At 44.1% G+C, this 14,846-nt stretch overlaps 1 protein-coding gene across 7 annotated transcripts in view; it reads right to left on the bottom strand.

Annotated features, from left to right (window-relative positions):
* GLYR1 (glyoxylate reductase 1 homolog) overlaps positions 1-14,846 on the bottom strand; it is a 104,929-nt gene that overhangs the window by 46,905 nt on the left and 43,178 nt on the right. For 6 of the 7 annotated variants that reach the window (XM_033963847.1, XM_033963842.1, XM_033963843.1 and 3 more), the window contains 4 exons: positions 12,319-12,405; positions 7,781-7,834; positions 1,142-1,192; positions 988-1,061 (listed from right to left, as the gene is read on the bottom strand). In XM_033963847.1, coding sequence (XP_033819738.1) covers positions 988-1,061; positions 1,142-1,192; positions 7,781-7,834; positions 12,319-12,405 — 266 coding nt within the window. The remainder of the gene's footprint in view (positions 1-987; positions 1,062-1,141; positions 1,193-7,780; positions 7,835-12,318; positions 12,406-14,846) is intronic. The other variant, XM_033963844.1, reaches the window with a different exon arrangement.

Here is a 14,846-nt window from a genome sequence, read left to right as displayed (position 1 = left end):
ACCTGATGGGCCGCCGCGAGAGCGGACTGCTGGGCGCGATGGACCTCAGGTCTGACCCAGCGGAGGCATTTCTTATGTTCTTATGGGTGAATGTAATGAGTCCTGCTGTGGGTTCCAGCATGAAAGCAGAGCCTCTAACAGCGGACACAGATGGACTCAGGCCCATGGGACCACCTCGATCATTGTTACCATGGTTCCCAGAACCAGGAGATACTTCCACGTTGTCAGGAACGGAGTAGCCAGAAGCCTCTGACAACCTATTGTAGCTTCTCCTGATGGGACACGGGTAGAAACACAGCGTTCTGACCCATGTAAGATTGAATTCCCAGGTACTGGTATCTGTTGCTTCAGAAAACTAGAAACCTGGATTCTAACTCTTCTGACTGCACCACTGGCCTGACCACCACGGCCAAAGACCTCTGCCACTCTCGGACACACCGTGCAGACGAATGCAGTCTAGCTCCGATCCCGGTCGCACCTCCATGGAACCGCTCAGCCTGCACTCTACCCACTAGCGAACAAACTTGGGGTGAGCAAGCTCTGGAGGGAACGGTCCTTGAGCTCCGACCTGATGTGCAGGCTTTCCAGGGGGCTTACTGCATAGCAGAGAAACCCCCCCCCACTCCAAAGCAGAGTTGCAGACTTTTTCCAATGGTCTGCGATCTCCCTAAGTCAAGGATGTCCCCACAGGGAACCTCCACAGCACTAGGGCAAAAACTGCTAATTAAAAAAACTTAAAACCACAAAATGAAACAAGAGCAGAAAAGATAAGCTCCTACAGTTTGGCATGTAGGAATTAAGATTGGAGTCGAGAGGAGCAAGCTCAGTGGTAAGGTGTGAGAGGGATGGGGGTAAAAGCTTCAAAATGTTTGAGGCTTCCTACAGGCTTCCTTCCTGGCGGGAGGAGGTAAACAACCCACTGGTCCTGGAATAAAATGGGATTGTACAAGAACTCAAAATAAGCAAGGCAAGGTAAAATGGACATACTTTTTATCTGTGGGGGTGATGCTGCCATTGGCTGCTGTACTATCTGCTGCCTGGATGGATGTTGATCGATTTTCCTGCAAACATAAAAGCACAAGATTTGTATCATAAAGAATATTTCCTTGATAGTTGATGAACCAAAAGAAGTCATCCTTACCTCTTCAGAAATCTTTAGCCGCTTACTGATTGCATGGTAAGTTGCCAGTGGCTAAGAAAGCAAAATGAGAAAGAAATGTTAAAATTAATGAAGGAATCTGTAGTCATCTTTTGCTGTGTAGAGATAAGTGGCAGTCCTCATACACCAGGCCTTAAATATTTCCACCTACACAACAGGCACACTTTCAGCAAGGTGTAAAAGTCCATTTACCAGCTGAGTAAGCCTGCATTTCCAATTATGAAACAGCATAGTCCATTCACCACTTCAAAACGATAAATCACATTTAACTACCCCAGTGCTGTGGGTAAACATAACCAGTCAGGTTTTTAGGACATCTATAATAAATATGTATGATACATTTATTTAATTAGTTTTCTATCCCGTCGTCCCCAAAGAGCTCAGAACGGTTACAGGTTAAACATACATAATTTCAGTAGTTTACAATACAAGTTTTTATAGGATAACTTGGCACATACTAGGAGGTCTAATATTAATATACGTAATATACAGTTTACTGGTTACAATATGCCATAGTTATCCTTACAGTACATGGATTTCAGTACAACTTTTATCCTAATTTGACACATGGACAGTTTACAGATTGGATTTGCCATAGTTATAGTGCAAGATTTCATAATACAAGTTTTCCTTATGTGACACAAACTGGTTGTTACCAATATACATTTCTTTAACATAGTAACATAGTAGATGATGGCAGATAAAGACCCAAATGGTCCATCCAGTCTGCCCAACCTGATTCAATTTAAATTTTTTTCTTCTTAGCTATTTCTGGGCAAGAATCCAAAGTTTTACCCCCCACTGTGCTTGGGTTCCAACTGCCGAAATCTCTGTGAAGACTTACTCCAGCCCATCTACACCCTCCCAGCCATTGAAGCCCTCCCCAGCCCATCCTCCACCAAACGGCCATATACAGACACAGACCGTGCAAGTCTGCCCAGTACTGGCCTTAGTTCAATATTTAATATTATTTTCTGATTCTAAATCCTCTGTGTTCATCCCACACTTCTTTGAACTCAGTCACAGTTTTACTCTCCACCACCTCTCTCGGGAGCGCATTCCAGGCATCCACTACCCTCTCCGTAAAGTAGAATTTCCTAACATTGCCTTTGAATCTTCCATCCCTCAACCTCAAATTATGTCCTCTGGTTTTACCATTTTCCTTTCTCTGAAAAAGATTTTGTTCTACGTTAATACCCTTCAAGTATTTGAACGTCTGAATCATATCTCCCCTGTCTCTCCTTTCCTCTAGGGTATACATATTCAGGGCTTCCAGTCTCTCCTCATATGTCTTCTGGTGCAAGCCTCCTATCATTTTCGTCACCCTCCTCTGGACCGCCTCAAGTCTTCTTACGTCCTCTGCCAGATACGGTCTCCAAAATTGAACACAATACTCCAAGTGGGGCCTTACCAATGACCTGTACAGGGGCATCAACACCTTCTTCCTTCTACTGACTACACCTCTCTTTATACAGCCCAGCATCCTTCTGGCAGCAGCCACTGCCTTATCACACTGTTTTTTCACCTTTAGATCTTTGGACACTATTACCCCAAGATCCCTCTCCCCGTCCATGCATATCAGCTTCTCTCTTCCCAGCTTATATGGGTCCTTCCTATTATTAATCCCCAAATGCATGTCTTTGCATTGAATTTTAGTTGCCAGGCATTAGACCATTCCTCTAACTTTTGCAGATCCTTTTTCATATTCTCCACTCCCTCTTCGGTGTCTACTCTGTTACAAATCTTGGTATCATCTGCAAAAAGGCACACTTTTCCTTCTAACCCTTCAGCAATGTCACTCACAAACATATTTAACAGGATTGGCCCCAGCACCGATCCCTGAGGGACTCCACTACTCACCTTTCCTTCCTTCGAGCGACTTCCATTAACCACCACCCTCTGGCGTCTGTCCGACAGCCAGTTTCTGACCCAGTTCACCACTTTGGGTCCTAACTTCAGCCCTTCAAGTTTGTTCAACAGCCTCCTATGAGGAACTGTATCAAAGGCTTTGCTGAAATCCAAGTAAATTACATCTAGCATATGTCCTCGATCCAGCTCTCTGGTCACCCAATCAAAAAATTCAATCAGGTTTGTTTGGCACAATTTACCTTTTGTAAAGCCATGTTGCCTCGGATCCTGTAACCCATTAAATTCAAGGAAGTACACTATCCTTTCTTTCAGCAAAACTTCCATTATTTTTCCAACAACTGAAGTGAGGCTCACCGGCCTGTAGTTTCCTGCTTCATCCCTGTGACCACTTTTATGAATAGGGACCACATCCGCTCTCCTCCAATCCCCAGGAATCACTCCCGTCTCCAGAGATTTGTTGAACAAGTCTTTAATAGGACTCGCCAGAACCTCTCTGAGCTCCCTTAGTATCCTGGGATGGATCCCGTCTGGTCCCATCGCTTTGTCCACCTTCAGTTTTTCAAGTTGCTCATAAACACCCTCCTCCGTGAACGGCGCAGAATCTACTCCATTTTCTCATGTAACTTTGCTAGACAATCTCGGTCCTTCTCCAGGATTTTCTTCTGTGAACACAGAACAGAAGTATTTGTTTTGCACATTCGCTTTCTCCTCATCACTTTCCACATATTGATTCCCAACATCTTTTAACCTAGCAATTCCATTTTTCATCTTCCTCCTTTCACTATTATATCTGAAAAAATTTTTGTCTCCCTTTTTTACATTTTTAGCCATTTGTTCTTCTGCCTGTGCTTTCGCCAGACGTATCGCTCTCTTGGCTTCTTTCAGTTTCACCCTGTAGTCTTTTCTGCTCTCCTCTTCTTGGTTTTTTTTTATATTTCACGAATGCCAATTCTTTGTAGTCCATGGGTCAAGGGCAGGGGGTTAGGTGAAGAGGTATGTTTTTATTGCTTTTCTAAAGTTGAGGAGTCCTTCAAGGGATCTGATCAGTGGGGGTCAGTCGATTCCAGTGGCTCAGTATGAAGTGGGAGTAGAACTGTTGTTTGGCGGTTTGCAGTTAAAGGACATGACCAGGGGATGGTTTGAGGTGTATTTCATCCTGGGAGTCGAGGGCCTAGTTCGGAGCATACGGAGGAAGCTTAGCCATCATGCAGCCCAGTGCCATGTCGTGCAAGGATCTGAATGCTAGCATTAGATCCTTGAAGACATTTTTGGCTATGGGTAGCCAGTGAGCTGACGCTAGAGCCTGGGAGACAGGGTTGCAGGCAAGGAGGTTTTTAGAAGCCTGATCGTCACATTTTGAACTCGCTGGAGACATCATACTTTCTTCGCCATGAGAGAGCTAAATAACACATTGCAGTAATCCATGTGGGAAACTACTAAGGTATAGAGTAGTTGGGTGAAGTCAGATCTGAAAAGTAGTTCCTTATTTTTCAGAGATGTCACAGGTAGTAAAATGAGGAAGATACCACTCGAGAGATATGGTCAGAAAGTGACAGGATGCAGTCAAATAATATTCTTAGACTGCGCACTTGGTCTTTTGCAGTCATAGTAGTCGAGTTCCAGTCGCAGTGTTCTTTGCAGATTCAAAGGAATTCCGTCTTGGAGGCGTTTAGTTGTAGTTTGTTGACAGACATCCAGTTTTTTATTTCCAAGAGGCAGTTTAGGAGTTTCACAATCTGGGCATCATGAGCGTCTCTTAAAGGTAGGTACAGTTGGATGTCATCCGTGAAGGAGTGAATTTGTACTTGATATTTGCAGGCTATATCTAGGCACTCAGACTTGTCTGGGTTTTCCTGGACGTCTGGAAACTCTACAACTGGAGCAATATCCTGTAGGCAGCCCAAACATAGTGGCTCAACATGAGTGCATACTTCTATGCCCTGGCCTGCTGGAATACATTTTACCACCCAACATGTAATCTCTGAAGTTTCAAACTGTGATCTTTGCTGGGCTCCAAGAGCTCAGGGTGAGCATATGGCAAAGAATCTCATATAGACTTTACAGGCAGAGGGTGGTCATTGGCTTGGAATCTGTGAGTACCAGGGGAAGTGCTGCAGTGCAAGTAATTCCAGAAAACAGGAATGTGCCTGGAGCCAGGGAGAGAACAGCAGGCAAATGATCCATGCCTGTGGTCAATAGGCATGAAGATGAGTTAAACCTACCAAGGTAAGGAAATCTTACCTGTAGAGTAAGAAGTGAGAAACAGTGAGCTAAACCTGCAACAAACAGCAACTGGTTAGGGAAAAGTGTATCACAGCATACTAGGGAGTGTAGGTAAAGAGAAGTCTGGGCCAAGGAAATGTAAGAATCAGAACAGGCTGTGCGAAAGGAGAAAAAAAAATTAAGAAGTGGGGGAAAAAGACAAGAGAAAGAGAGACAATAGAGAGAGAGAGAGAGAGAAAAAAAAAAGAGACAGAGAGAAAAAGATAAAGAGACAGAGCGAGAGAGAAGAGAAAGAGACAGAGCGAGAGAGAGAGCACAAGTTCCGAGGGGGAGGACAGAGTAGCAAGACACTAGCATTTGATTTATCCACATTACACTGACACTATCCAAAAAATCACAGATAACAGATAAAATTAAACCTGGGCAATAATCCACAAACTAACACCTTCACAGTACACAAATCCTCCAAAATTCTGGTCTGTATTTTAGACTCCACACTAACCATGGAATCACAAATCTCCAACCTCTGGAAGAAAACCCTCTTCACCATGAGACAGCAAAGACTCATCAGACCATATATCCATCAACACCATTTTGCCCTAATCATGTAAATGCCCCAGTTAATGTAATTCCATCTACATGGGAATCAATGTCACCCTTGTCCACAAAATGCAACTCATACAAAACACAGCAATAAGACTCATATTAAAACTCCATCTCAAACAACTTCACTGGCTACACATCTCATTCTGAATAAATTTCAAAACATCTTGCAATCTACATTTCATACTCTACGGAAACTCAGCTGCCCCACTTATTCACCTATTCTCCTCAGCATGGTCCGCCTCACACAGAAATCTTAACAGGATACAACTGAATCTCCCCACAACAAAAAATCTCAAGTACAAATGAACATTCCACTCTACTGTGTTTCCCCAAAAATAAGACCTACCCCAAAAATAAGCCCTAGCAGGATTTTTGGGGTAGGTATTAATATAAGCCCTAGTCCTGGGATTCGCCGGCAGTTTCCCGTCCTTCTTTCCCATCCCTTGTGCAGCAGAACCCTTTGAAAACACTGCCCCCTCCAAGCATCCACCTCCACTGTGCAGCCAAACCCCCATCCTTCCCTCCCTCCCATTCGAACCCCACTGACCGCGAGCGAGCCCTAGTACATATCTCCCTAAACAGCGTCGGGCCAGCAGCACTCTAAACAGGTTGCTTCGGCATTGTCCGCCCTTGAATTCATTCTGTCACATTACTGATGATGTCATCAGTAATGTGACAGAATGAATGAATGATGTCATCAATAATACTGCAGAGGGAATTCACGGGCGGACAAGGCCGAAGCAGCCTGTTTAGAGTGCTGCTGGCCCGACACTGCTTAGGGAGGTATGCAGGGCTTGCTCGCGGTCGGCAGGGTTCGGATGGGAGGGAGGAAAAGATGGGGGTTCAGCTGTGCAGCGGGTGCAGGGGTTCGGGGGGGCTCTCTCGCTCAAGGGTTCTGCTGCACAAGGGATAGGAGGCAGGGAAGGACAGAAGCTGGGCAAGGGTCCTGCTGCATGAGGAATGGGAGGGAGAGGAGGAAAGATGCTACACATGTGGGGGAGAGAAAGGAAAGAGGAAGAATTGGGGTGAAGGAGAGGAAGGGAGAGATGATTATGCACATACCCCAAAAATAAGACCTAGTGCGTTTTTGGGCCTAAAATTAATATAAGACACTGTCTTATTTTCGAGGAAACATGGTATGATCACATTCTCGGGAGCGAAAACCTCGAACAATTTCACTGAAACTGTCAGGACAGAACCTAATCATACCGCATTTCGGAAAAAACTAAAGACCCTCCTTTTCGACACCTCAACTCTTCCAACAACTAAGTCCAGTTTACAGAACTTAAGCAATCCTAAGATCTTATTGACTTCTAATGTCTCCTTACACAATAATGCCTCTTTAAATTTCAAAGCTTCTATATGTAGTGTCTAATGTACTGTCTTTCTGTAATGATTCAATTGTATTCTTCATTTCTTGATGTAAGTCACCTCGAACCTTTAAGTGTGACCTACAAATACCAGATTAGATTAGATGTCCTGTTCTTGATATTTAGATACAGGCTGGTTATTCACTACCAGATGTACGAGAGATTTTTCTTTACCAGGTAAAGGGAAATTTGTTGTGAGTTTTGAGTTCAGCACCCCCTATCATTGCTGACTCATGTGAATCTTGCTATAAAAGCACCACATGAATTACCAAGCTTCTGAGGGCCAGAAAAAAAACACATGGAGGTCCGAGTTCTGGCCCCAGGGCCATAGGTTGGATAAGCCTGCTTTAAAAACTTGGAAAATCAACTGTAGCCCCTAAAAGTCACAACAAATAATAAGAGACAAGAAATGTTCATAGCAGTACACAACTGCTGCTGCGGTTATTAGTGAGAAAGCTTTGGATTTTCATTTTATAGGCTGAAAATATGATTCAATTTTGACTCAAGCACCTTGTATGTTTGCCTAATATTACTCACCACAGGCCCCACTCACCTTCTCAGTCTGACTAAGCAAGAAGTGATGGAAATGAGGGTCATCCTTCACAGGCTGAAATCAGAAGAGAAAGCAAAAAGAAAATCTTCTACTAAAATTACTACAGATTTTTCTTCCTCCTTGTCCTAAGCTGATTTGGTGTATGACCTAAAACAACTCCTTTTTCTTTCCCCCACATCACTTCCCATGTAAAGGTTAAGCACTAAAGTGACTTTCTGTGAATGATTGCAAAAGTAGGATACAACATTCTTCATTGTGATCTTCAAGGCTGTTTCCTAAAATTAGCCACTAAGAGGGAGATGCACAGAACTTCAATGGTGTAGGAAACAGCGCCAGAACTTGCTTGGGCACCAAGTCAGAATTACTAACCAATGATCAACACTGAAAGATTAGGTTCTTACCTCTGCTAATCTTCTTTCTTGTAAATCCACACTTTATTCTGGGATCAGTGGGTTATTTCCCTCCATCTGCCAGGGTCTGTAGGAAGCCTCAAAACTTCAGAAGCTTTTCCCCCTCCCTTACATACCTCCTCACTGAGCTTGCTCACCAGTCAGTCTGAAAGCAACCAGGAACATCTGTAGAAGATAAGAACAAGAGAGAGGGGTACGGGTATATTCCCCGACAAGTAAGTATATTCTGCTCACAATTATAAATGCAAAACAGCAACAAGGAAACAATCAAATCAGGATAAACATCAGTATCCTGAATGACAATAACAGTGCTAGAAGTAGAAACAAAATGCACTGACAAACGAGGGTGCCCTAATTGGGAACCCTCCAAACTGAGTGTTAACCCCATTCTGATGGCACTCTAATAAACACTGGACAGAAATGCAACTTACCAGTATTTGTAAAGGCAGACAAATCGGTAAATCAGCAAGTATATGGCGGGTTCTCAGAATTAAGTGTGGATTTACAAGAAAGAAGATTAGCAGAGGTAAGAACCTAATCTTTTGCTCTCGTACAATCCCACTTTATTCTGGGACCAGTGGGATGTAACATGGCAGTACCAAAAATTCAGGGTGGGACTGATGAGCCTGCAGCCAAAACAAAGGCACCAAAAGCATCATGCTTGGCCACCACATCGATCCTGTGAAACTTGGTAAATGTATGCAAGGAAAACCAGGTAGCGGCCCTGCAAGTTTTATCCAGAGAAACAGCTGATGACTCTGTCCAAGAGGAAAACCCCTCTGGTTGAAGGAGCCCAGACACCAAGGGGGTGTCTCTTTCCGGCCACCACATAAGCCACAGAAATGGTCATGCGACTCCACCTGGAAATGGTAGTCCAAGAAGCTGGCTTACCTCTGCGGGCAAGATCTGCCAAGACAAACAGGCAGTCAGAGAGGCAAAACTCATTGGTGACTTCCAGATACTGCAATAAACGTCTGCACATCCAAGGATTGCAACACCCGGTCCTGTTCCCGCAAACCAGAGGAAGCAAAAGCAGGAAACCGGACTTCCTGATTCACATGGGAAATGGAAACCACTTTCGGAAGAAAGGAAGGAACAGTACATGTAGTATCACCACAGAATCCAGAATCCACAGAAAAGGATCCCTGCAGTAGAGGACCTGCAGCGAGATCTTGAGCATGAGATCCATTAGAGACACCTGCTTTAGAGGCTCATGTGGAGGGCGACCAAGAGAGCGAAGAAGCAGATTAAGGTTCCAGGTCAGACAGGGAAGATGCAACGGAGGCTTGAGCCATAACACTCCCCGCAGAAAACAAACCACATCTGGATGGACTGCCAATAAGCCCCTACATGAAGGCCCAGCAATCTGTACTCAGAGCAAAGCTACTGCTAGACCTTTCTTCAGGCCATCTTGCAGAAACTCCAGGACCCAAGGAATCAATGGGAGAGAAGGGTCCACATGCCTCAGGGAGCGCCAGCCCTTGTAACACCTCCAAGCATTCACACAGACCGCCATTGTGGACTTCCACTTGCTGTGAACCAACGTGGTGATCACCACTGAAGAATAGCCCTGGCTAGTCCAGGCTGCGCATTCAAGAGCCATACCGTAAGATCAAAGTGGATGGATCTTGCATCACAATCGAACCCTGTGTGAGAAGGCGAGAATGACAAGAGAGCCTGAGTCCCTGATCCTGCTGGAGCTGAATCAAGTCGGCATACCATGGCTGCTTCGGCCAATTGGGTTCCACCAGAATAACCAGACCCTCGTGGGCCGCTATGCACTTCAACAGATGCCCTATTATGGGCCACGAAGGGAAGACATAAAGAAGACCCTCCTGGTGCCAGGGCTGAACCAGAGCATCCAGGCCTTCGCATCTGGCCTCTCGTCGATGACTGAAGAAATGATTGGCTTTCTTGTTAGCCATCATCGTCATGAGATCGAATATGGGACACCCCCAATGATCCACTATGTAATCGAATGCTCTTAGAAGGACCCTGATAACCTGCTGTAGCTTCTACCGATGGGACACGAGCAGAAACACTTTGTTCTGATCTGTGTAAAACTGAACTCCCAGGTACTCCAAATCCTGAGTGTGCTCGAGGTAACTCTTTCTGAAATTGATCACGCAACACAGATGCTGCAGCAATTGTAGTACCTGATGGACAGCCTGATGCCCCTCGGACAGAGAGGGCACTCTGATCAACTAGTTACGGGTGAACTAGGACACCATAGAGCGCAGATGGGCCACCACTACCATTTTGGTGAAGGTCTGGGGTGCAGTCACAACCCAAAAGGAATTGTCACAAACTGGAAATGTCACCCCAAAACATGGAATCAAAGGGACTTCTGGTGGGCCGGGAAAATGGGAATATGGAGATATGCCTCCATCAGATCCAGGGAGGCTAGAAACTCCCTCAGCGCCACCAATGCGATCATCAAGCGCACCATCTCCATGCAGAATTGAGGGAATTTCAGGGCTGCATTGACCACCTTGAAGTCCAAAATTGGTTTCCAATCGACAGATCCTTTCTTTGGAACAATGAAGTATATCAAATATCTCCCAGAACCCGAGTGTCACTCCGGCACGGGCTCAATGGTCACAATATCCAAAAGTCTGTAGACTGTGGCCTGCATCCGAACCACCTTCTCAGGGCGGCTGGCAGCGGAATACAGAAAATACTCAGTCAAAGGACAGAAAAAACTCCAACTTGTAACCATCTCTGAGAACCTGCAGAACCCAGCAGTCAGAGGAGATGGCCTCCCATTCCACCAGAAAGGCCAATAACTGCCCCATTATGCGCGGAGGGGGAGACAGTGGCCCTGCATCAGAACTATTTCTTGACGGCAGTTGCCGGTCAACTTGCCACAGATGACGAGGAACGATGACCTGTGAATGGGCCCGAGTAAGGCCGAGAAAGGCCAAGAACGCCGAAGGGGTGAAAATTAGAATGCCCAGAACTCCTAGAAGGGCGGGACCTGCTCCCAGGCAATGCCTTGGATTTACGATCCTGAACACTGGACATAAGTTCATCCAGACCTTGACCAAACAGGAGCTGACCCTTGAAGGGCAACCGGCTCAATGTAGCCTTAGAAGATGAATCACCAGACCATTGCTGGATCCAGAGCATCCTGCGAGTCAAAACAGAATAGGCATCAAGCTTGGCGAAAATGTTCAAGATGTTGTACAGGGCATCAGCCATGTAATCCACTCTTGAGATAAGAAAATCCAAATCCCGAAGCACCAGTGTCAGGATCATGGCGCAGCATGAAGTGGCATGTCCGAGCCATGAAAAGATGAGCTCCTAAAGCCTGGCTTGTAGGGAAAAAAATACTGATGAGCATGCTCAGTAAGGAGGTATGTAAGGGAGGGGAAAAAAGCCTCTGAAGTTGAGGCTTCCTACAGACCCTGGCGGGTGGAGGGAAATAACCCACTGGTCCCAGAATAAAGTAGGATTGTTCAAGAATAACAGCATGCAAATTATAAAGACCATTTGACCACCATGCAAGTTTTTTAAGGTTTTTTTTTGGGGGAGGGGACCACTGGGGAATTCTTCTAGGTTGGGGGGGAGACTCAGGTGAGGCTTTGGGGGTAAGAGACTATGGCATGCTGCCATGTTGACTTTCCTGTCAGTGCCTGAGCCAGTCAGCACTCAGGCACTGATTGTAAAGTTAGAGTTGTTCAGACCTGTTCACAGTTTTTAGCCATTAGGGCAGGGGCTTTCCTTGCGTTGTATCTCTGAGCACTTGAGGGATTTGCTAATAAGCTTGTTTTAATACACTCAAGATCATTAGCATAGGACTTTTGGTCACTGCTTCCATGCACAGTAAAGCAGTGGCTGAAAGCATCTGTGCATTATCCACAAAATTATGTTTCGTTTAAACTGGCTAAAACCAGTCTAAATGAAACATTGCAAGCCTGGTTTGCTTTGAGAATCCCCTCCTAAATGGTTTTGTAAGAATTGGTAAACTCTTCCTTGGAAGCTGAAAAACATTTCAATAGCACATAAGCACAAGCTGGCCAAGAAAAATGATTTTCTACCTGGTAAAGCAATAAACAATTGTGGAACTATCAACTTAGTACACTGTCCCACATGGTCAGTCCTTTTATGAGGACCTGTTTCTTGTACCTCAGTTACAGGTGGTTGCCACTTAAAGGAGGACATGGTTCCAGTCGCTAGCTTCTTCACGGTGCTAGATTCTGGGATCAAGGAATCCTGAGAACAGAAAGAGAATTATATTAACTGGACTATTAGTAAAGGACAGTAGACGTGGCATAACTAAACAGGAAAGCAATCAAATATTGAATTGTTTTCCAAAACCATCCCTTCTCTGAATTTGGGCAGCAGTTTCTTATTATTTCCTGATATTCTGTGTTTGTTTCCAATTCCCAAGGGCAAAGAAATATCATGATTATGGCCTGGGAATTGGGCAGGATGAGGTTATGCTACACAGTACTGATCAGGAATTTATTTCATATGCATAAAATCAGCATCTGGCACAAATTAAAGACATTTTGAACATTAAGTCAATATCTGGGTTAATTGGGGGTCTTTTCAGATAATCTGAAACAAGTGGGGAAAATTTATTAAATTATTTCAAACTCTTCTGCACATCTGCACTTGCATGTGTAGCTAGGTTATCTCTTTCTCTATGTATTTTTCTGAAATGGAGGGGTAAGGAATTACAATATCAATGGAATAGTCCCCGCAGATTCTGTTTGTTTTGAAACAGCAATAATAAAATGAAACCAAGCAAGAAGGGAAAAGTTGTTTTTATGGTTTTTGTTTCAAATTCTTTATTCATTTTTTCATCTTTACACAAGTACACAATATTACATCATTTAAAACTTTTACACATCACTTGAATTTCTTTCTATTGTCATCTTAAATACATAAATTTATTCCCTCTCCACCCACTCTTCCCACAAATATTTTAATCAAAAATATTGTATAAATATTGTATTCTTATCTATTGATTGAACCTTTAATAGAACTTTATAACATCCCTCTCCCCCTATGTATAAAATGTACACTCTGTGGAAAATGATGTCTAATCATTACAATAATTTGTCAATGGCCCCCAAATCTTTTAAAAATTATTATAATTCCCTTTTTGTATGGCAAGTTGGTTTTATCAGCTAATTTTCTTTCCTTGAATCTTCCAGATCAGTCCAGAACCAATCAGTTATATGAACAAGAGAGCTGCCATACAGGGACAGACCAAAGGTCCATCAAGCCTAGTATCCTGTTTCCAACTGTGGCCAACCCAGATCACAAGTACCTGGCAAGATCTCAAGGAGTAAAATAGAGATTTTATGCTGCGTATCCTAGGAATAAGCAGTGGATTTCACCAAGCCATCTCAATAAGGGCATATGGAATTCTGTTTTGGGAATTTAACCAAACTTTTTTTAAACCCTGCTAAGCTTTTTTCACCACATTCTCCAGCAACAAATTCCAGAGTTTAATTGCACATTGAGTGAAGAAATATCTTCTCTGGTTTGTTTTAATCTATTTATTAGCTTTATCATATGCCTCCTAGTCCTAGTGTTTTTGGAAAGAGTAAACAATTCACATCTACCCTTTGAACTCCACTCAGTATTTTATAGACATCTATCATATCCCCCCCCCCCCCCCGAGCCATCTCTTCTCCAAGCTGAACAGCCCTAGCCATTTTAGCTTTTCCCCATAAGGAAGTCATCCCATCTCTTTGAGGTGCTGAGTGATGATCTGCTAAGAGGAAGCAAAACTCCATTTTTGAGTATCTTACCTGCTGCCATTCAAACTTGGAAAAAGGTGCAAGTACTTCTGCAACCGCAGTATGGCTGGGAAATATCGTGTCACCAAAGCTGTTGCTCAGGTTATAGCTTCTGGTCTCGGTGCAGACAGAAAATGTTACCCAAGCAGAGGAAGTGGTTCCATGTGCAAGCTGTCCTCAGCTTGAATCCCTCATGAAGGAAATGGCAAGATTGAGAAGCATCCGTGAGAATGAGGTACATCAATGAAATGCTTCTTGAAGTATCAAAGACTTCCAGCAGTGGAAAAGAAGAGGCCGTGCTGAGGGAGGACAGCTTGGCTCTGATTACGGGACCCTGCAGGGTTGATACTGTAACTCCACCTGCCCTTGAACTGAAGAACCGGTATGCAGCCCTGATGTGGAGGAGATGGGAGCTCTAAATCACCAAAGTTGCTCAATCCGTGATCACTAGGAGGCATAAGGTAGTGGTGGCTGATTTCTCTTTTGAGGGGTAAAGAGGCATCCATCTGTAGCTCTGACATGATGTCCTGAGAGGTATGCTGTCTGCTTGGCGCCAAAATCCAAGATGTTACAGAGAGCAAAAACAAGTAGAATAAATATGTAAACACTCAATTTCAACAACACTATCTGAAGTTTTCACCACTATGTTATACCAGCCTCCAATGATGAAAGTGAGAAAGAAAAAGCCTCAAAACCCTACTGCCTCCCAAGTTATAGTGGGAGGCAATGGGGTTATGAAGCTTTTTCCTCCTCACTTTCAGTGTTGTAGGATGGAATAGCACAGTGGTAAATACCAGTTCTGTTTAACTTCAGATAGTGTTGTTGAAATTGAATGTTTACACAATTATTCTACTTGTTTTTGGGTTTAATACGATCTTCCCTAGAGGTGTGTGCAGATCT

Source organism: Geotrypetes seraphini, chromosome 11 (assembly GCF_902459505.1).
Source record: "Geotrypetes seraphini chromosome 11, aGeoSer1.1, whole genome shotgun sequence".
Classification (NCBI taxonomy): domain Eukaryota; kingdom Metazoa; phylum Chordata; class Amphibia; order Gymnophiona; family Dermophiidae; genus Geotrypetes; species Geotrypetes seraphini.
The sequence above is the reverse complement of the archived record's forward strand: the minus strand, read 5'-3'. Positions and strand labels throughout refer to the sequence as shown.